At 40.8% G+C, this 21,158-nt stretch overlaps 2 protein-coding genes across 5 annotated transcripts; both read right to left on the bottom strand.

Annotated features, from left to right (window-relative positions):
* Positions 1–529: 529 nt before the first annotated feature.
* LOC120704871 (pre-mRNA-splicing factor SLU7-like) lies at positions 530–4,885 on the bottom strand. 4 transcript variants are annotated; one of them, XR_005687716.1, is made up of 11 exons: positions 4,749–4,885; positions 4,092–4,255; positions 3,892–4,004; positions 3,247–3,657; positions 2,745–2,880; positions 2,325–2,624; positions 1,979–2,195; positions 1,362–1,465; positions 1,187–1,255; positions 772–1,076; positions 568–705 (listed from the first exon to the last, which is right to left on the bottom strand). XR_005687716.1 is itself a non-coding variant. In XM_039989408.1 (10 exons), the coding sequence occupies exons 1-10, from the start codon at positions 4,762–4,764 to the stop codon at positions 999–1,001; spliced, it is 1,608 nt and encodes a 535-aa protein (XP_039845342.1). In that variant the 5' UTR covers positions 4,765–4,885; the 3' UTR covers positions 530–998. The 4 variants fall into 4 exon arrangements, 2 of the variants coding, with proteins under 2 accessions (XP_039845342.1, XP_039845343.1); XR_005687717.1 differs by having other exon boundaries at positions 568–725; XM_039989408.1 differs by having other exon boundaries at positions 530–1,076.
* A 2,944-nt stretch (positions 4,886–7,829) lies between these two features.
* LOC120704874 (protein SHORT ROOT IN SALT MEDIUM 1-like) lies at positions 7,830–20,042 on the bottom strand. The gene is made up of 24 exons (XM_039989410.1): positions 19,731–20,042; positions 19,479–19,596; positions 19,197–19,348; positions 18,950–19,081; positions 16,560–16,856; positions 16,450–16,470; positions 16,304–16,365; positions 15,280–16,041; positions 15,132–15,177; positions 14,604–14,696; positions 14,458–14,513; positions 14,233–14,341; positions 13,638–13,852; positions 13,487–13,550; positions 12,186–12,359; positions 12,050–12,080; positions 11,020–11,963; positions 10,826–10,900; positions 10,603–10,677; positions 9,337–9,789; positions 8,709–8,942; positions 8,563–8,604; positions 8,406–8,468; positions 7,830–8,190 (listed from the first exon to the last, which is right to left on the bottom strand). The coding sequence occupies exons 3-24, from the start codon at positions 19,269–19,271 to the stop codon at positions 8,101–8,103; spliced, it is 4,113 nt and encodes a 1,370-aa protein (XP_039845344.1). The 5' UTR covers positions 19,272–19,348; positions 19,479–19,596; positions 19,731–20,042; the 3' UTR covers positions 7,830–8,100.
* Between the last annotated feature and the right edge of the window lie 1,116 nt (positions 20,043–21,158).

A 21,158-nucleotide genomic window follows, 5' to 3' on the forward strand; every position in this document is an offset into this window, starting at 1 on the left:
AATATCTAATATAGATTGAGATTCAATTGATTTGGGACACGGGCACGCATGATTATTTTCTCAATGATGGTGGCCACGGGCCCACGAGCCGTCACAAATATGCAACGCCGAGCTTTTCAGTTTTATTTTAAGGGTCTCTTTGTTTGACGGTAGATTTTAAACTTTTCTGAAAAGCTGCTGCTAGTTTTTTTTTTCCTGAAAATCCAACGCTAGCTTTTAGAAGACGTGTTTATGTTTCTAAGCTCAAAAGGCTAGAAAAACTTATAAACTGAGCTTTCCATATAAACTCAGTTTTTCTAGACTACCAGCTTTCCAAAAGCTACACGAGAAGTTCGCAAGTTCGTTGTTTGTTTGATCTTCGTTGACAAGCTGCTAGAAAGCTCAAACAAGCAGGCTCTAAGCAGTGCCAGCACCTCCACGCTTTGTGCGTGCAGTGATAACTATGTTTTATTTATTTTGTACTATTATTACTAATCATTACTTTTTTGAAATGTCCTTTCGTATAGCCTCCTGAAATTGCTAGCTTGGGTTTTTTCTCAACAAGCTTTCTGATGTCATTAACTTATATGCTCGTGAATCATAATTTCATCCAATTTAAATGAGAAGGCAAATGTTGATGCAAAAAAATTACAATGACGTTGCAGGTCCAGGCAGGCCGCATACTAATCACCAACAAATATCCAAGCGCTAGTCTTGCTGTCCCATCTGAAATGCAGAGACATAATCTATTATAATTCAAAACTGAATAATTGAGTCAAATAGAGTAAATACCTAGTATTTTCATGCTCAAAAGTATCATTAACATCATGTGCGAATTCCATATTGCAGCCCCATGCATCACAGTACCACGTCTCTAATTTCCAGTGACAGAAACAGGACAAACAGAGCTCAGACTCAGACCACCAAAAACACGATGCTGACATGCAGATATGCCCATGCACAATCATGATAGGCAACAGCAACATGCTTATTAGTTATAACATCCACAAACGTGTTGTTCAATGCAGGAAATCTTTCATTGGATCGTCATGGTGAATTTTCTTCATACGGTAGGCTTCCATGTCCTCCGCAGTGACCTACATAGGCAACTCGATCAGTAACTAAGGCACTTTGCATAGAAGACAGGCAAGTGCAGAGGTGCTGTACTGTTATGTGACCAACAATAGGTGATACAAAAAATGAGTACCTCATCATTCCACTTGACATTATATTTTCTCTTCCTTTCATCCCTTTCCTCTCGCCTCCTTTCATCCTCCTACACATGAAATCATATTAGAGTTACAGATGAACGTCGAAAAAACAACAGGTACTGAAATGTCCAGTGGCACACAACTCTACAGTGACTAGGAAGTAATGCTTACCTTCTTTAAAGACTCAGCAAGCTTCTTCTTGTCAAGAACAAGATCATCAGGGACATCAGTTCCCCAAGTGGCAAGCCGTTTCTCTTCATGTTGTACAGATTCCTCTGCATTATTACAATTTTTCAGATGTAGCACGCATGCACAAATATGTTAAGATAGCCAATCGCTTAAATAAATAGAGATCATCTCACTACAAATAGTTGGATTGCTATCATCAAACTGGGATAAAAGCAGTATGATCATCACAATATATTCATTTATTATCTGTATTCTTTAACAGTAAGTTGGAACAGGTTCTCAAAGAAGGTACATCAAGCAACACGAGATTCCTGAATATCCAAATTCATTGTTCGGTGAAAACAATTAACAGTAAAATTCAATATTTGTTTACACGTTTCCATCTTCCCATGTCATTATTGCTGCTGAGTATTAAAGCGTTCTCCAAGGATCTCAGTGCACCAAAGAAAGATAAAGGAGGAAAGAAATGTATGAAGAAGGCACACAAACTTCTTCCATGAGAAATCTGATAGTTAGATCTTCGAATGTGTCAAGAAAAAAGAACCCCATAAAGGCATGTTACCCTTCCAGAAAAATACAATGAAGTAATAGTGTCATACCTTCTGCAGCCTCCTTGCGGGCCATGTTTGCTTTCATCAAATCTGCTGAAGCTTCAGCAGCCTCAATTCCAGCCAAACCTGTGCAGTAACTGTTTTTAATAGTCTGCTTGCAGCATTTATAGCCCCACTGATGATCCTTCCACCATGAACCCCAAACACTCGTGTGGTTATTAATGTACACATCTTCTTCATACTTGCTCTTAGGAACAGATGTATCCTGCAGATAAACAGTATACAATGACAATGAATAACCTAAGCAATTTCCACACATCATTAGAGAATATGGTCCCAAGAGTCCTTAAAAAAACAATATGGTCCAATATGATTACATATGGATAAAACAAACCTGCCCTTTAATTATACGTCCAGTCCGATCATATTCAATCTCTCTCTCGCTTTGTCCAAGAAGAAGCTCCCGGGGTAGTGGTTCTTCAGAAGCAGCATTCCCATACTTTTCCATAATTTTCTCCTTGGTTTCAGACTTCAATTTCTCTTTCTTAATCTTGAAACTCTTGTACAGTAATTCAGCCTGGGATGGTGCTGCCTGCATGTGGATGTCCTGTCCCTTTTCAAAAGCTTCCCAAGCATGAAGGTTGAGTTGCTTGAACTCCAGAGCTTGTCCACTAAGCCTGTTTTGGTTGTCTCCCTGCGTTACAGTAAATCATGGCAACAGCATTAATTATAAATCTGAGTGAGCAAATGGTATGGCATGTTAAGGTTTGGTTTGGTGCAGAGTATTTGCTGACCCATATTATGCAATACTTACCACATAGAATTTTTCATTGGGGTCCATATCTGGCAAAGGATCTTCACGCATTGAACGAGTCTTTGGATCATAATATGCAGAATTTACATCGAGGTTTAGAAGGTATTTGGCTGTGTCTTCTCTGATACGCAAGTTCCTGGATGGAATATTTACAGCATAAGAACATAGAATTTACACAACTTATGTACTTGATTTTTACTAAAATATGTATGTCAGGTCAGAATCGTCATCCCCTTCTTTTGAGATACCTGAAAATTATAATTGGTGATAGGAAAAGTATAGCAGGTTTAGTTTATATTTAAGCTAGATCCTACAAACTTCTGGAGCAATCCTCTAATTCAAATAGGGTGAAGAAATAACAACAGAGGTAACAAGATGAGAGTATACTATCCCATATAGCATTATAGCATCACCTTGATTTCTCAGATTACCGAATCTTTTGCATTTACAGATATCCTAGTGATATGCAAGCTCTTTTTCCTCTGTCCTCGAGCATATTTACCTCACAGTTCCGGTGCTTCCACCACCTGTTGTACGCACACGCTTCTCTACCTTAGCAAAATCCATTTGATTGCTCTCATCAACTTTAGCCTCATCTATCTTCAGGCCATCCTCTGTATCCTCATCGCTGCCCACATCATTGTCATCCTGGTTACCATTCTTTTCTTCAAGTTTTTTGAGTTGCTGTTCTTTTAGGTATTTTTTTCGTGCCTCTTCTCTGGCTTCATACTCCGCAATAACATGGGTGTAGGTTGATGGATCGTAACCATTCCACCGGTCACGTTTGCCATCATAATCCAGTTCAAATGACTCCACCTTTTCATCAGGAGCTATTTGCATATTAGTCCACTTAGCTCCCACAGTTCGAGGCCGTTCCATGCATGATTTCTTATTATGAGTCATGGCCCCGCAGCTACAGCAACAAAATGGATACAGGGTTACAAAAATAATTTAAGGAAAGTAAGTCTGGCCAAAAAAGAAAATAAAACTACAATAGACCTTATAAATTTATGGGTCCAAAACCAAGTTAGCGTATATGATATGGCGTGACTAAAGATGATGTTTTCTCCTACAAAAAAGGATAAACATTGCACAGGTACCCAAAAAAAAATCCTTGTTTGACTAGAGTGCATCAGATTTAACTTACTTTTCGCAAGCACCTTTTCTGTATTTATTGGCGTGGAATATTTTTGCACCCCTATCGTACCATGACTTGGTGTAGTTTGGATCTGATTTCCATTTCCGTTGATGTTTCAAACTCTGAACAAGTGAGAAAAGAAAAGTGAGAAACTTCCAAATCCTACTCCACAGCAGAAGATAAACAAACAACCAAGTTGAGAAACTTACAGGCTTCTCTGAATTAAGATACCATGGGGCAGAGGACATATACTGTGGGATGTGAGGATTAATCTCCTTTCCATCTTCATCCACCTCTGCAGGAGCAAGACCAGCTTTCCGTGCTTCCTCCAATTCAAGTTGCTTCCTGTGATCCTCTCGCGACTTGAAAGAGACTGCAGAAAATGTATATAAATTCTTAGAGAATCCCTTTGTACCGCACAGGATATGTTTTCTAGTTATTGTGTAATGTGATTCTTCCATATTGGTAGCACAAACCAAAGATTTAACATGGATTTGGCAACATTTGGCAGCAAACGGCACCTTGATTTCATGGAGAAAAGGAAACATCATTCCATGTTTTGGTACGCTCTGTTTCGGGGTTCACATTTGAGCCTTTGATCAACAAAACGCAGGTAACAGAGCGAACCAACGCCACGGGCATTAATCGAAATCTCTTACGAAGCAACGCGCTACCCGCCACTCGATCGACTGATCGAGCCGCTGAACAGGACCAGGAACCACATGAACCGAGCACGCGGGCACGGGGAGCGACGACAACCTCCGCCGCGTTCCTCGGCGCCCGTCGGGCACGGCGCCACGGGACGGCGGGGCGGACTAGAAGGACGGAGGGGAGGGAGGGTCTCAGGTCGGACACCGAGTGCTCACCTGAGGCGGTCGCCATTGCTCCGCTCCTCGCTCCTTCGCCTCGCCGCCGGCCGCCACTTCCTTCTAGTCGTGGATGCTGCTAGAAGGAAGGTCGTGGGGCCCTCCGCTGTCAGATAACTCCTGCGCCGTTGGATCGTTACGCTCTCGCCTCTTGGAGCAGCACGGCGCCCGCCCTTCTTCCATCGTCCGATGCTACTGGCGGGTGGGGTCACCAGCTGCCGGCGGCCTTCCGTGACCGTGAGTCTGACGTCGCTTTGGAGGCGGCTGGCGTTTGACGTCGCTCGCCATCTCACGTTTTGTTTGGCAGCAAAAATAAAGCTCAAAGATATTCTCAAAAAAATTAAAAAAAAATAGGCTCGAAGATCAGATGTGATGGCTCAGTAGTATTTGACATGCCCCTCACAACTCGCAACGAATACGAATGCTGCTTGCATTGTGGATTCGTACTATACAAGGAAACCTAACATGAAGTTCGAGTCTCCATCGAGAATTCGGCACAACATACTTCTCCTAATGGGTCCGTATACCGGCTCAATGAAGATGTTCGTAGAGTAAATTTCATCAACGGGCCTTAAATTTATTTTGAGTTCTCATCTCGATCTCCATACACTTAAAACGTACATAATAGTTCTTATCTCACGCTCTCATCCCGCTCCCGAGTTCTCAGCTCCGTCCTAGTACTCTCAAAATGCATAATTGTCCCTAAATTTATTCCGTGTTATTATCTCCGTCTTTAAACTTGTCCTATACTCTACATAGGATTCGATGTGAAATATTAAAATCTTTAAATAACCTATATTTTAATTGTTTTTTGTGATTTTCTCATAATTTTTAGAGCAAAGGATAAATAATTTTAATATTATTTTGAATGCTAAAGTAAAATCAACTCCACAAATAACAACTCTAGAAATCATCAAATATTATATTAAGACAACTGGTTCAGGATTTTTTTTTCAATTTTGAGTGAGATACGAACTTGATTTGAAATTTTGAAAGTTTGAAATAATTTGTAATAGTCTTTTCTAAATTTTAGAAGTATAAGGTTTTGTTTGAGAGCACGGGATAAGTTTACGAACTATTATGTATATTTTGAGAGTACGAGGACTGGAATGAGAACTCGAGATAAGTTTTAAAATCAGGATAAGAGCTTGGCATAGTGAAATATTATATGCACTAGAAGCAGACTAACGTACGGCCTGCCGTAAGTAAGGCTCGTCGTCCCGGTCGCTTCTTTTAGGGAGAGTCACTAATCACAATTTCTATTTTGGTAATCTTTCCGCTTAAAAAAAGACTGTAGTTTCAATATTGAGTGTCCAAATCGAAATCCGATTACACAGTTGCACTCGTTTCGACAAGAACTTCAGAACAAGATTCCACACCACTATGTTTCAAAGATATATTTTTTTCGAGTGAGAAAATGATTTTTAGTGCATTCTAATTTGCTTATGAAGTCTGCAAAAGTTAATCATCGCTTTACAAAATATTGCTTAACTCATCTATGTTTAGTTAAGTGGATATTATGTTGATATTTAGAAGATAATTATGTTTATTGCATGATCCGTGATAGGTAGCTTTAGTGAGTCAATTGAGTATTTTACTAATTTGTGTTGGTATTTTTCTAATATACGTAAGCTATTTATGTGCAAGGATGGATCTAGACATCCGAATTCTTTGAACAAATTTGATATTTTAAAATAGATATGCTTAAAATTTTATGCTAATCTTTTTTTATATTATCAAGCATATTATTACACATAAGAATAAAATTTTGTATAGATTTTTTTATGTATTATTTGCTCCCTACAATTAAAAAGGTGAAAAAAAATCGAATCCGTATTCGATCCGTATTCGAATTTTTATATCTATTATTTAAGAATATATATGATAAATTTGAGGTTTAGTTTTTATGAATCTTTACAATATCAATGTTAAATACAAGGCTATGAATTTACATAGTAAATTCTATATCTTATTTGTCCATAATCGAAGAAAAATGACCAAAAATCTGACATTCGAATAAACATCCGAATCCATCCTTATTTATGTATTTAAAAATATTGTTGAAACATATGCAAGTGATGTCTTGTTCTCAAAGTCTTTAAAAAAATACAGCTGTGCTGTTATAATTTGAATTTGATGGACTGTTCGAAAATTACACCTTTTTTAAAAGAGTAAAAGAATAAATGCTTCTTCGTGAACTGCTGTCTATATATGCATTAAAATACGACCAGCCAGTAAGAAATCTTTACCTTTATATCATATGCATTTTAAGAGTATCAGAATTGGAGTGAGCCCGGAACAAATCTAAGGACCACAGTGAAATTTACTCAGGTTCATAATATTGCGTAATTTTTGTACTATTTCAAATATCACCGCTCCATCTAAAGTTCTAAATTCCTAGGGCATCTCCAGTAGATAAAAACAAAACACTTTCCTCAGCAATGGGAGATGTTCAACCAAACTACCAATCCTATACAAAATCTTTTTTGTAATTATCAAACCACACCTCTCCTGTTCAAAAATACTCTCCATTTCAAATTATATAACATTTGATTTTTTTTAGCGTCAAGTTTAACCAATCATCTTATCACATTCAAAAATACTTATACAGACATAATCAAATTTAAGTCAATCATGAAAAACTTGTATTGATAAAGCAAACCCCAACAATGAAATGAAATATTACACAAATTTTTATTCATCATCCATGAAAAACTTGTATTGATAAAGCAAACCCCAACAATAAAATGATACATTACACAAATTTTTGAATAAAACGAGTGATCAAACTTAGAATTTAAAAAATCAAATGGAGTAGAAGAGCACCCCGCCCCCCCCCCCCCCCCCCCCCGGTCTGCTCCTGAAACGCTAAGACAAAACAGCACCTTTTTCTTTTTTCTCTCGGGTTGGAAAATAGAGCGCGCGGCGAATTCAGTGCTCGTGAAACCACCTCAACGATTTGCTTTGGAGAATGGTCAAAGCCTCGAAGGAAAACAGTTTCTTGTTCCGCTCCACTAGAATCAGAGGGCATCGAAACTCGAAATAACTTCCCAGTCAAATTTATACAAAGCTAAAACAATCAAAAGCAAGATCATGGCACCAATAAGCATTAGTTCAAAGTTCTTTTTTTTTCCCTAGGGTGCAAGCATTTATGAACAGCAATTTTCCTTGATGCAGCACAATAGGGTTGCCAAGTTTATGATATGATTAAAAAAAAGAGTAAGAAAAAAACATCGAACCATAAACAAAAAACTGCTCCTCTGCAAACAGGTACTCAATCCCTTTATAACTAATGCAAAGAGTTCATCATAGTTGACTTGAAAATGCTAACAGGGATCAACGCAACTCCAGATCATAGGTCGACTATCTTCACAAGCTTTGGATAGATTATGCGGTTGTCCCTTGCAGAATTGCTCTCAATAAGAGCAATTTGGACCAAGTCCTGCAGACAGCAAACAGCGAGCCATCGTTAGACAGCCATGACAAATTGAGAATACCAACGCCAACAAATAGAATAATATCCTAAATGCTTCTCCCGAGGAAGCTACATTCAACTGTCAAAAGATTTGTTGTGTTCAACCATGGTAAAGAGTTTAAAAGGCTGGGGAGGGGGTTCTAAATAACAGAATTGTATCAAATAACAGAATTGTAACTGACCTTCACATCCTTGCTTGATAAAAACTTCCCCAAGTTGTGAAGAATACATCTTAAATCATCCAACTGCAATTGTGAAATAACGATGGTGCAACAGTAACCACTGGAATCAAAATAGCTGAATTGAATTTGGAATAATAATGCAGGGTTTGTATGTTACCTTCAGATATCCTGCTCTGTTTTGGTCGAAGTACCTAAAGGCCTATAAGATGGAGAGAAACAATAATGACAACATGATCTAGGCCAAACAAATTAGATTATTGTACGTTTTATACTAACTCTTAGCATCAGGCGAAAAAGCATTACCTGCAATAGTTCCTTATCAACCACCTCATCTTTTGCTGGCTTCACCTCCTTACTAACTACCTTCTCTCCACCTTCCACCGAGTCTCCTTTCTCTGCTATAGACTGCTTTTCCTCCACTGAAGCAGCTTTGTCATGGATATTAGCAACATTTTCCAATTCAGGCTCCTTCATAATTTTGTTATTTCCACCATCTTCTGCAGCTACTTCTGGCTTAGCCTCTCTGTCATCCTCATTCTGTCACAAGAAAATGAGGTGCCACAGACACAGATTAGAAATACTTGCACTAGCTTTATATACCTCTTGCATAAAGTTGAAACTCAACATACAAAAAAATACAAGATCGTTTTGTTTCTGAAGCTAAAAGTACTACTTGGTAAGACCTTAACATGTAAGATTTCCAAAATGGCAGCATCAAGCACTAGAGGCATTTGAAGTATGGTAATAGCCCAGATGACATTGAGTGTCAGTGCTTGCCATTAGCCATTTAAGCCCAGGATTTGACTGGAATCACATGGTAAAGCATCATATTCTAAGAAAACAAACAGTGATAAATGGCATTCCAGTTCACAATCATGAAGAGCTGACTCAACATATTTTGCAAAAAAATGATGAGAAAATATAATAATACCAATTCTGCAGTTGGCTCTTCAGCATGAGCATCATCCATGTCCTCATCATCTTCATATATTTCTATTTCTTCAGGATCTTCCTCGTACTCAGGATCTTCCTCGTCCATCTTTGTACCAGCTTCAGCTTCATTGGCGGCAGCTTCTGAATGTTCAGTGTTCATCTTTTCCACACCCTCTTTTGCTGGTTTATCATGGTTAGCGACCAGATGATCAGTGCCTAATTTTACCTGACCCACTTTTGACTGTTCATCATGGACACTTGCTGAATGATCTGTGCTCATCTTTTCTTCACCTTCTTTTGTCATTTTAACATCCCCATCAGCACTTTCAGTTATGGTCTCATGAGCTGTCTTGGGTCGCTTCTCTAAGGATTTCTTCTCTTCTTTCTTTAGATCTTCCTCTCTCTGGCGTTTACGTTGATTCCTCTTCAAAACATAACGCTTGGACAGTTTCTGTGGAGAAAAAACAAACCAAGTGTTGAAACATATCGATGTGCCAAAAGGCTAAAAACATAGGGATGTGGTCATGGTTACAATAACAGCATTTAGCGTGGATGGGTACACCTACTTTCATGCTTTCATGGTATTGCATGGTATGTAACCCTAAGTTTATCAATATTACAGCCTCTAGTAGTTTACATTAGAAAATTTCAAACTCCCACTAGAAAACAAAATGCACCATCACTAAATGCCAAGGTTGACCATGAGCCACACAGTGAAAAAAAAACCCAGTGTACCCAGGCACTTGAGAACTAAAAACTTAACCAAGTTGGACTCTCCACACCTGATCCAAGTTTCGAGTTATATTTGGATATTCCAAGTTATATACTTTATGTCTGGGTCCAACTAACACTAAAGTGAGTTGCTATCTCGAAAAGGGCAGCTTTAGTCTCACTTGTACCCGCAAAGTGAGATTAGTCAACAACTCATGAAAAAAAGAATGAAGGCAGCCCTGACACTGAGTTATTGAATAAGGCAGCAACTAAGTAAGGAAGACTATGCCATAGGTGGCATCATGATTGGAGCAAAGCATAGAAACAGTAGGTTCAGAAGATATCAATACAGATTTAGGGTGCTCAAAGCATCCCAGAATTGATACTGATAAACCACCAAAAGATGTTAATCAAAATATTTGTATAAATTTTAGCACCAGGACCTTCATACATAATACTACGGTACAATAAGCCTCAGAAGAGGTGTCATCAGATGAATTAAAAAACAAGAGAATTATTCAGACTGAATCATTTGCAGAGCTGAAGAATGTACCTCAAGAAAAGACAGGATAACACAACCCATTCTGTGTTGAAGCATTTCACTGAACGATTCAGCAAACAAAGAAAGCTGAAAAGGAATTGAAACAACAGATCAAATGTTAGTCTCTGTTGAAATACTAACAAGCATCTGCCAACAACGTAGCAGCAAAAGATATAAAGGTTCACATGTTAGTCTCTGTTGAAATACTAACAAGCATCAAATAATTACAGAATACCTCAAACACTGATTCCTCTATATCCTTGGCAGTATAATCTAGGAGGCCGTCCAAAGAAAGGGATGTCGAACGGAGCTGAAAAACAGAAAGCTTTGAAAATGATAAACATCTCCTGGGCAATTCATTTTCATATGAGCATGATTGAATAGAAGAAAAATATGGAACAAAAAGGAAATTTCCTGGGCAATCCATACTTTAGATTCTTTACTCCTTTTTGCCTGAAGAATGAATCCTGGATATTTCGGAGGTTCATCAGACTTCTTCTTTTCTTTCAAGTCATTTAGTGGTTTTAGCTTTGGATCCACCTTGATGTCTCTATTCTTCTTCTCTTTATCATCCTTTGTCTTCTCTTTCTTTCCATCCTTTTTCATATCTTTTTGTTCCACAGCTTCCTTGTGATTAGCCTTATCACCATTTGGACTTCTGCCATCAGTCAATGTGTGCTCCTTCTCCTCTGGTTTCTCTTCTTCCTTCTGATCCTTCTGACTTGAGACATCTTCAGCAGAAGTTTTGGACCCTTCTTGTAGCTTAGTCTGAGAATTTCCAGCATCGGTTGAACTCTCGACATTTTTCTCTGGCTGAACTTCTGCTTCTTTCTTACTCGTCTCGGCAGGAGTAGCAGGAGCAGTCAACTGAGACCCTGAAGCAGAAACTTTTCTTTTAACAACCCTTCGAATTATTCTCTTCTTACCGGTTTTCTTTGCTTCAGGCTGCTGATTGCTACCAGCTCCCTCCTGTTCTTTTCCAGCATCCTCACTGATTAGTTGACTCTGCCCACCTTCTGCAGTTTTGCTTGCAGATTCTGCTGCAACATTCTTGTCCTCAGTACAAGATTTATCAGCTGAAGCTCCAGCGGTTGGTTTTTTCCGAACAACTTTCATAACTTTTTTTATTACTTTCTTTTTTATGGGCTTTTTATCCCCAGCTGCATGGCCAACAGAGGAGCCCTCTGTAGTTTTTGCTTCAACATCCCCACCCATCTTCTCAGTGGGTTCCTCAACTTTATCAACCTTACCTTCCACATCCATATCTTTCTGATCCATATCAGCATCAACTTTATCATTTTTCGTATCACTGGTGCCAACATCACCCTCTTTTAAAAGGCCACCATCTATACTTTTACCCTTGTTCAGTTCCCCTGAAATTGTTAACAAATGCGACTTACATTTTGCTCTAAAAGACATGTAAAAGAATTCAGTGAAATTCAAAATGAATCTTCCAAACCTTGCTTCTGCTCTTTTGATTCACCAGGGCTCTGAAACAAGGCGACAAAGGATACAATACTTTTAGTAAGAACTCCAGAGAAAGAAACAAAATATATTCATTCACATAATTGAAGGACAATAATAGGACAAAGTACCTTTTCCTTTTTCATAGTGAGCTGCTCCCTTTCTGCCTTTGATTTTTTATATGCAATCCAGTTATTCTTCCATATATCAACTGAAGGCAGGCATTCCGACAGATTAGGCACAAACAGTACAGTAATTTCTTTATGACTGAAGAGTCCATCTTTGCCGATTCTATTGTAATGGACCTGCATGTTTAACTATGTGATCAGCTAATATTCCATCAAGCATGTAGTGAGAAGTACATGGACTACACCAGATACAAAGTACAATATCCTGGCCAGTTGCAACACACAAGTTACAAATCATACTAAAATATGAACACAGCGGGTTTTTTCGGATGAAATTCAGCAAAAACTCTCAAGGATGTTCATATCAGGTAAAGAAAGAAAGCAAAACTGTTGGAGAGTACTCCATCCCCCCCCCCCCCCCCAAAAAAAAAGTCACTCTAGGATTCAAAATTTGTCCCAGAAAACAAGTCATTTTACCCTATTCAGAAAGTGCATGTGCATGCAAGAATCAAATACTGTCAAATAATGGGTAATAAATAGGGGCAAACATGGTCATTTTACCTCTTTATTAATCTGTCATAGAATTCCTAGAATGACTTGTATTTTGGGGCGGAGAGAGTATATATTAACTAATAATGCCTTCATCTTAAATATATGGCATTTAGGACAAGCTAATTAGTTCTAAAAGTTAAACAATTTTGATTGTCCTAAACATCATATATTTAAGAACAGAGAGTAGGAAAGTGCAAATTAGCTGAATAAATCAAAGTGCTAAATTTTATGCACGATTTGACATGGAATCGCTTGGTAAGTCGAATATATCAGTGCAAATGCAGAATGAAATAAAAATCCACTGGTACTACTTTCCCATTGTTAAATCTATATACACTGCTGCTCAAAAAAAAATCTACATATACTGTCTGATTGTTGGTCAAAACTTACAAAGTTTGAACCACAATATACATCCGCTCCTATATACGATGACATAGGGAGTATAATGTAGATAATCGTGTTGAGTATTGACAAGTTTATTGTACATCAATGGTATTCTGAATCCAGAATATGATGCAGTGAAGAAATCGTTCTGGGTTTGAGATTGTAATTGAACTGGCAACATTATATGAGGCAGCAATAACATAAATAGGCATGTTTGTCTTACTAAACAAAGGAACATTCATTTCACAATTTGAAAGAGACAGGCAAGGTGAAAGAGTAGTGGGTGGTAGAAGCATATCTTCCTTGAAAAGATAGTATGCACTACATACAAGTTTCTTGAAAGTGCTAAGAAATAACTTCACATGTACCTCAACAAAACGATTCCAGTGGGTGCAATTAGAAAGATCAACTTGAACCAGTTCCTTCACGCATCTGTCCAAGTTAGATAACCAAATAAGATAAATATCAGTACAACTGTAAGTTGTTCATCATACCTTGTCTTGTCTGATAATGGCATACCTGATGGCAGTTCGAATCAAGCAAGAGCAGTCAACTGATGGATCACCACCATCTATTGCTGCATTCCAAGGTCCCCCAATTGCAAAAAGAGAACGATCCTTCTTGAACACAGCAAATTTTAAGATATTGTTCAAGTGAAAAACTCGTTCCTCAGTATTTCTCAATGAAGTTATTTCAGCAAAGGCACCTTTACTCATGCCACTCATCAATAGTACCTACACACAGTCACATGTATAAGCAGCACAGCTGCAGGATAGTAACTTGGAAAATATTGCTATCGCAAACTGCAAAATTTGCTATTCCACATGATGCCTATCATCAAAAGTGAGATATGCACAAGTCAAGCATACCAACACCCAAAAAAGGGAATGGCATTTTAAGACCAGCACGCAAAGTTATGCACCTATGTATTTGCATGTGACAACAGATGGTTCTCAGTTTCTAAAAACATCAATAGTAATATAGCAGACTCAATATACCACGTACAGTAGCATGAGTTACTCGAAATCAGCGTTTATCTGCTAATCACCTGAGCAACAACTTGCAACATGTACAGCTTATATATTGAAACAAACATAGAATTATAGGTGGAAACCTTTGCATTCCAAATGGTTGCTTGAGTATCGTAGCTTGATGTTTTCTCAGAAGAGATCATTGCTCCTTCATCAGCACAATCATCAGCATCATGGATATCATGCTCCAGACTGTTTTGCAGCAATTACAACATAGTAAGAACTACATAATTTAGGAAACATGAGAACTTCAAGAAGGAAAGCATCTACAACAGTATGTATGCATGCATTCCCAATAAAAGGCATACCTTACTGGTGTATGCAGAGAAAGATTTAAGTTTTCTTTTGCCCAGTTCAAGACAATCTGCACACCAGTAAATAACAAATTAGAAAGGAGAGAGAATGCTGAATTCCACACTGAATATTGATCAGCAGCAGGCACATAATGCCAGACCTTAGAAAATTCTGGAGTAATTGCAAGTCTGGGATATCGTTTTGTCAAGGACAGATAATCCCTCTGATCATCCACGAAACGAAATGGTAGAACCTAGCAATAACATCACAGTTAGTATTAAGTTCATAACAGGGGGCAAACTGCAATAACCCCTGCGACAGGTGTAATGACTATAAAAAGGGAACAGAGAACAGAGAAAGACAATTATTCATGGCTGCATGATCATGTATTCTTGTGCGATTAATGATCAAGGCATGGCCTGAATGCTCTTCAAACTCAAATAAGTCATGAGTATCACAACAAAACGACAGCAAAGATCTTGTACCAGGAAGGGAGGAGCCTACTGGAAAGGCAAAAGGAAGGATAGGTGACGATGGATGCAAGGACCCAAGGAGCGACAAAGAATCGGCTTTAGATGGACAAGAACCAGGGGACCTTAAGATTGGAATGCATCAAGGAGGCTAGGGAAGAACTAAAAATGTCAAGTGATTTCTGCAATAACACTGACAAACACAGTTGTCTATTTACCTTGCAAATATATTCTCTCTTTATTTCTTTAACAGGTGAACGATGCCTTCAGGACAACAAATAAAAATGTTAGTTTAAAAAGCTGCACCAAAGACGAAGCAGCAACCTATTGCATCCACAAAGCTGCAGAAGAAGCATGGAGGTCCACCTATGCACAGCTTCACGTCGAGGGGAAACTCGGCGAACAGGCTTCTCAGATCTAACAGAAGAAGAACGTCGTCGATCACCAGGTACTCTAGGAGGAGTGTGCTCCCGCCTTGGATCAGCTCCGTGCTTTCTATCCCGTTCTCTCTCCTTCTCCCGCCGCTCACGTAGGCGTTCTCTTTCACGTTCGCGTTCCCTTTCTCTTTCACGATCGCGTTCGCGTTCCCGTTCTCTTTCGCGTTCTCTTAGTAGTCTTTCACGGTCCCTTTCCCTTTCACGCTCTCTTTCTCTTTCACGATCTCGCAAGTCTCGTAACTCGCGTTCCCGCTCCCATTCAAGCTCCTTCTCTCTTTCCAGCATTAGGTCCCTTCTGCGCTCTTCATCTCTTATATCCAGTTCGCGGCGATACCCAATCCGATCAACTCTACGTTCATCGACCATGGAGATGCCTGGATGTACGCGGGGTAAGATGCTTTCTCGGTAATCAGGATCCGAAGAAGGGTGGAGCAGGCTTTTCCCCGAGGAATAATCACGTCCAGGAGGCAGACCTGCACCATATCCAGTACTTGATGATCCTTGTCCATAGAGGCTGTCAATGTTTGTCCTTGGAGCTCCTTCCAACAATGAAGCTGCCTGTTGTCTTCCGTATGGAGCAGTCCCAAGAATGGACATGTTGCGACTCTCAGCTTCGACTCTTCCATATGCACCAATTTCCTGGGATGCTTGATGGATTGGAGCGGACCTTCCTGCAAAGTAATCGGCTTGTCTGCCAGAAATGCATACTATACTCAGTGCATGGGCTATGTTCTGTTGCAGGGATAAACACACAATTCATTGCTACTGATTTAGTTTTCCAACAATATCAATGAGAAGTACCAAACACAACTAATAGGAACAGGGGCAATGCCAGAGATTATTTAACACATGGTCATTCATTGATGCCCTATCCTGTTCATGCACAAGGGTAAAAGTCTATAAATCAACAACATTTTATATTCATTTCATAGAACCCAACTGTGATAGTGTACCTTGTATCGGATCCAGGCTGCAGCTGGCCTTTCAGGAGCTGCTGGTGGCGCATAGATGAACCCTAGAAAATTAACAGGATACAATGAACAACATGTTATCACAAAGAACAAAATAGTGTTCCATAAGTAGGGAGATAAAACTCTACCTGCTCCATATGGTCATGAACCTGAGATAAAATAAAAGAAGGGTTACAACAATGCTCTGGTTATTTACAATCTAGAGGGGAAGGCAAAAGAAAAACAGAGAGAAAGATACCTGGTGACCAGCAGGCATATGATCAGGATACCTTCTATCCAAATCACTGAGACCATCTCTCCTACCAAGATTAGCTGAGTGTTCACCATAAATCCTTCTCTCTAGAGGATAATCAGTACCATACTGTTCTAGCTTCTGTGCATATCCACGCACAGCCATATAGTCATCATTTGGTCTTGCCAGGCTTGACCCCACAGGTGTAGACGAGAACTTAGATGACTCAGTGAGCGCAGTTGGACGAGTTGGCAAGCTAGGAAGAGTTGAAGAAGCTGGACCTTTTCCACCAAGTCCACCAACCTATTGAAAAGAATGAGGATGTTTAATTGATATATTCAGCAACAAAATTCTGGGAACTACATGAAATGACTTTTAACCGTCCGAGTGACTGAAACAGCTGAATCAAGTGATCCAGCAGGGATTGACATGACTAAACAGGGGGCTAAACAAAAACACAGTTCAATAATTCAGAAATAATAAAAGTATAAATCAATAGCACAAATCCCTTCACAGCCCATTCTTCATGCTACAAACTTGGTTTTCATGGTTTTAAAAAGCTAGCTATAGCTGCGTGATATACGCTGCTATTGGTGGTGCAGCGTATTTAGATAGAAATCATGTTTTGATCATATGCAATATAAAAGTCAAATAATCTGCACAAAAAAGTAGAAAAGCTATTTGATGGTTGTTGAAAGCAAAAGATGTGAAATGAGCCCCCCCCCCCCCCCCCACCAAAAAAAAGAAGTGGAGGCAGATCATAAACTGTGACATATATGGTTTCATGTCACAAACCAAAGGTCAGGCAAGGTCACAAGGAACAACATGCGTAGGGCCATAAAATTAGAAGAACAGGGAGAAATATTCAGGAGACCTAGTACTTTACATTGCAAAAATGTGGACAATCATGAAAGATCCATACAAATGGTTAAATTAAGCAACAAGAAGATGAAATTTGTACTACATGAGGATGGGGAAGCAGACATATTTTTCAGGCTCCAAAATACCTCAAGGTCCTGATTCCCAACAAAAACAAATTTTCAATGACCAAATCGCAGCAGGGAAAAGAGAGATGGAACAAAGTAACTTTTAATCACCCAGATCTGAAACTGGACAAGATAGAGAAGAAATTGAAGCCGCCAGAAAATAGAGGATAGTTCGGGTGGGGGCATGGGAGCTAGGGGCAGGGTTTTCATTTTATAGCTGGTACAAAATATGTAAATAATGGTAACTTCAAAGTTGAGACCCATCAAACCATTGTTATAAAAAAAATCACTCTACCAAGACAACACCTTAGCACTAGGTGGTTAAAGACTGTGAATAGGGCCCAAACAGCAAGGCCAGGCGACCAATTAGGCAGCTTGAAGGCCATGTCGGTGAAGTCAAGTCAGCATCAACAGACACCAACTCTCCTTTCCGACACATCCCTCTGTTGAGGGTTGTTACCCTACACCTCCTATATATTGCCCTACCCAAGCTTCTTCACATGACGATATTTTTGAAATACTGATCCCAACCTGAACAAGCACAGAACATCGAGTCCCACCAGATTCTACTTCTAAATTTTAAGAGCAAAACGAGTACAAAAAAGCAAACAAAAAAGATAGTAGTAGAGGATAGTTAATTTTTTTTGCAGTTGAAAATTAGAACTTAATAATCCCAAGCAGGACCTAAAATGAGCTTTCAATTAAGAAACACGTCTTCATAGCTTAGCGTATTCTGGAACAGGGGAACCAAATAAACTAAGTCTCTGAAATGAGAACAATGACACAGTAGGTTAACCAATTTCACTTCTGTTCGCTGATTGTCCAGGCATTATTGATCACTGGAAATGACGGAGGCAGTTGCTTTGCCTGATTCCTAAAAGTAGACAACCTTTTACACCTAACTTCCAAAAAATATATTGACTGTTCAATGTGTGTGTGTGTGTGTATAAAAAAACAGAGCATTTCCAATTCAGAATAGGAAGAAGGATAGGAAAACCTCAATAGAAATTCAGACAGAAATAGTTCATAACTACTTAACCTGGAAGTAACCCCATCCAAACCAGTCTTCAACACTGGTCAAATTTAGAGTTTTGTGTATCATAAACGTCCATACTGATCCACCGAATATTCTAATTCAAGAAAGCATGTGGCTTCGTGGTGCTTTGATCCTCGCTAGATTCCAAATTATCGAACTAACAGCTAATAACTTTTACTATTTTTATTTAATAAAGGTTCCTCACTGATACATGCAGCACAAACGACAAGTCGCAAAAAGAAGTAACACGCCAATCGCATTAATGAGAAAGAAATAACACGCCAATCGCATTAATGAGGCAAATTTAATAAATTGCATAGACTTCGATTTTAGAAAAACGAATACCGGAACGAATTTCAGTAATAGTTAACCACCTGTTGCGTGCCATAAACTGAAGCGTAAGGCCCGCCGTACTGTGCAGTGGCCCCCTGTCCAACTCGGGCACCGAACCGACCACCATCGGCGCCACCCGCCGCTGCCGGGGCTGTAAATCCAGTGCTACCAGGCTGCAATGGAGGAAAAGCCCAACCGAAAAGGCAGGAACACAAATGATAATAGTAAGAAATCCGCTTTGAACAACAAACAGAAGCAAACATATACGGATTCTTCACAGAGCCTTACGATTTGGCCGTAAGGCTGCTGCCCGCCATATGGCGGCTGCTGGCCGTAGTGACTGGGCCCTTTCGAGGGGAACATGGCGCTTGTGCCCGCCTAGGGGCTCCTGCCCGCGCACAGTACCCGGCCGAAACACTCCGCACCCCCGAACCAACCGCCTGCAGGATGAGAAGAAGCAAAGCCTACATGTTTCAGCACCAACGAAGAACGAGGCTGGAACGAAATCCAATCCAACCACCGGAACTAACAGATTCGATCCGCTGCCCACGAACACGGTCTAGGGTTTACCTTCGGGGTGTAGGATGAAGAAGTCCGATGGCGTCAGATGGGGGGCGAGTCCCCCGTGCGCCGCGTCTTCGAGCTAGAGCGGGCTCGGCGGCCGGAGGCGAGGGCCGCTCCGGAGCGCCTGCGGGATGAAAAGAAGCAGATCCTACATGTTTCAGAACCAACGAAGAACGAGGCTGGAACGAATCCAATCCAATCCAGCCACCGGAACAAACAGATTTGATCCGCTGCCCACGAACAAGGTCTAGGGTTTACCTTCGGGATGTAGGATGAAGAAGCCCGATGGCGTCGGATGGGGTGCGAGTCCCCCGTGCGCCGCGTCTTCGGGCTAGAGCGAGCTCGGCGGCCGGAGGCGGGGGCCGCTCCGGCGGAAGAGCGGCGAGGGTCGGCGGCGGCGGTGAGGGCGCACGAGGGTTTGGGCTAGGGGTTCGGCGAGCGAGAGATAGGGGGGTGCGCCTCTACGACTAGGAGGCTCCGTTTTATTTCGCCCGATTTTTTACAAAAGCCACGTGGTTATAATTCTATCATTCCTGGCCGTTGGATTGGGTACACAACTCATGTTACTCCGAGCACCGCAGCCACGATCCACCGTTGGTTCCTTGATCCTCGAGGCGCCACCAGCCCACCACGCAGGGGCGGAGCAAAAGTAGTTTCCAAGACCGAGATGGTAACGACCGGGCCTGCAAGACCGAGATGGTAACGACCGGGTCTGGGATAACGGCTAAAATTTATTCTACATGTTGAGTAAAACATACATGTTAAATAATTCTCTTGCGCTTTCGTTCTCGCTTCGCGCAAAAGGTTCAAACCGGAGTTATTAGCTTCCCAGGGACCGACTATTTAAACTGGTTCGGCTCTCTTCCCGTTTCCGGTACGGGACTAAAGCATCACTGTGCCGCACGCTACAGTAGCGACACGCTACAGTAACCCGTGCGTCCCACTGGCCCCTGGGCTGTGACAATCACCCCGTTAGGATTCGACGTCCTCGTCGAACCGTCGAACCAGCTTACCCATACGGGACAAAAGGAGCAGGATCACCTCTCTTGGCCATGTCCCATACGTCTAGTGCTAACGATTCCATGTGCCACGTCCGTGGGTTCACTGGCAGCAGCCCATGTGTGCCCGTCCACATGCTGGTGGCATCTGTGTTCCCACGCGCACACAACGTGCTCATGTACGCGCACTTCTACCCGTACGTGGCGTGAAACCGCGAGAGTATGGCTCTGATACCCCTATAACGACCCGGCCCGGGATGACGGCTAAGATATACTCTACACCTGCTAAATAACTCTCTTGCGCTTTCGTCCTCGCTTCGCGCAAAAGGTTCGAACCGGAGTTATTAGCTTTCCAGAGACCGGCTATTTAAACTGGTTCGGCTCCCTTCCCGTTTCCAGTATGACTAAAGCACCACTGTGCCGCGGCGCTACAGTAGCGACATGCTACAGTAACCTGCTCGGCCCACTGACCCATGGGCTGTGGCAAAGATGGCATGGGTAAAAAACTTACGTGAATTGAGTACATATACCTAAGGGGCCAACAATCGACGCAACAGCAAAGATGGCATGGGTAAAAAACTTACGTGAATTGAGTACATATACCTAAGGGGCCAAGAATCGGCGCAACACCGCGAGTTCTGGCCCCACGTGGGGCCCACACAGCACTATTCACAGTGGGCCTATGTAC

This window comes from Panicum virgatum, chromosome 4K, assembly GCF_016808335.1.
Source record: "Panicum virgatum strain AP13 chromosome 4K, P.virgatum_v5, whole genome shotgun sequence".
Classification (NCBI taxonomy): domain Eukaryota; kingdom Viridiplantae; phylum Streptophyta; class Magnoliopsida; order Poales; family Poaceae; genus Panicum; species Panicum virgatum.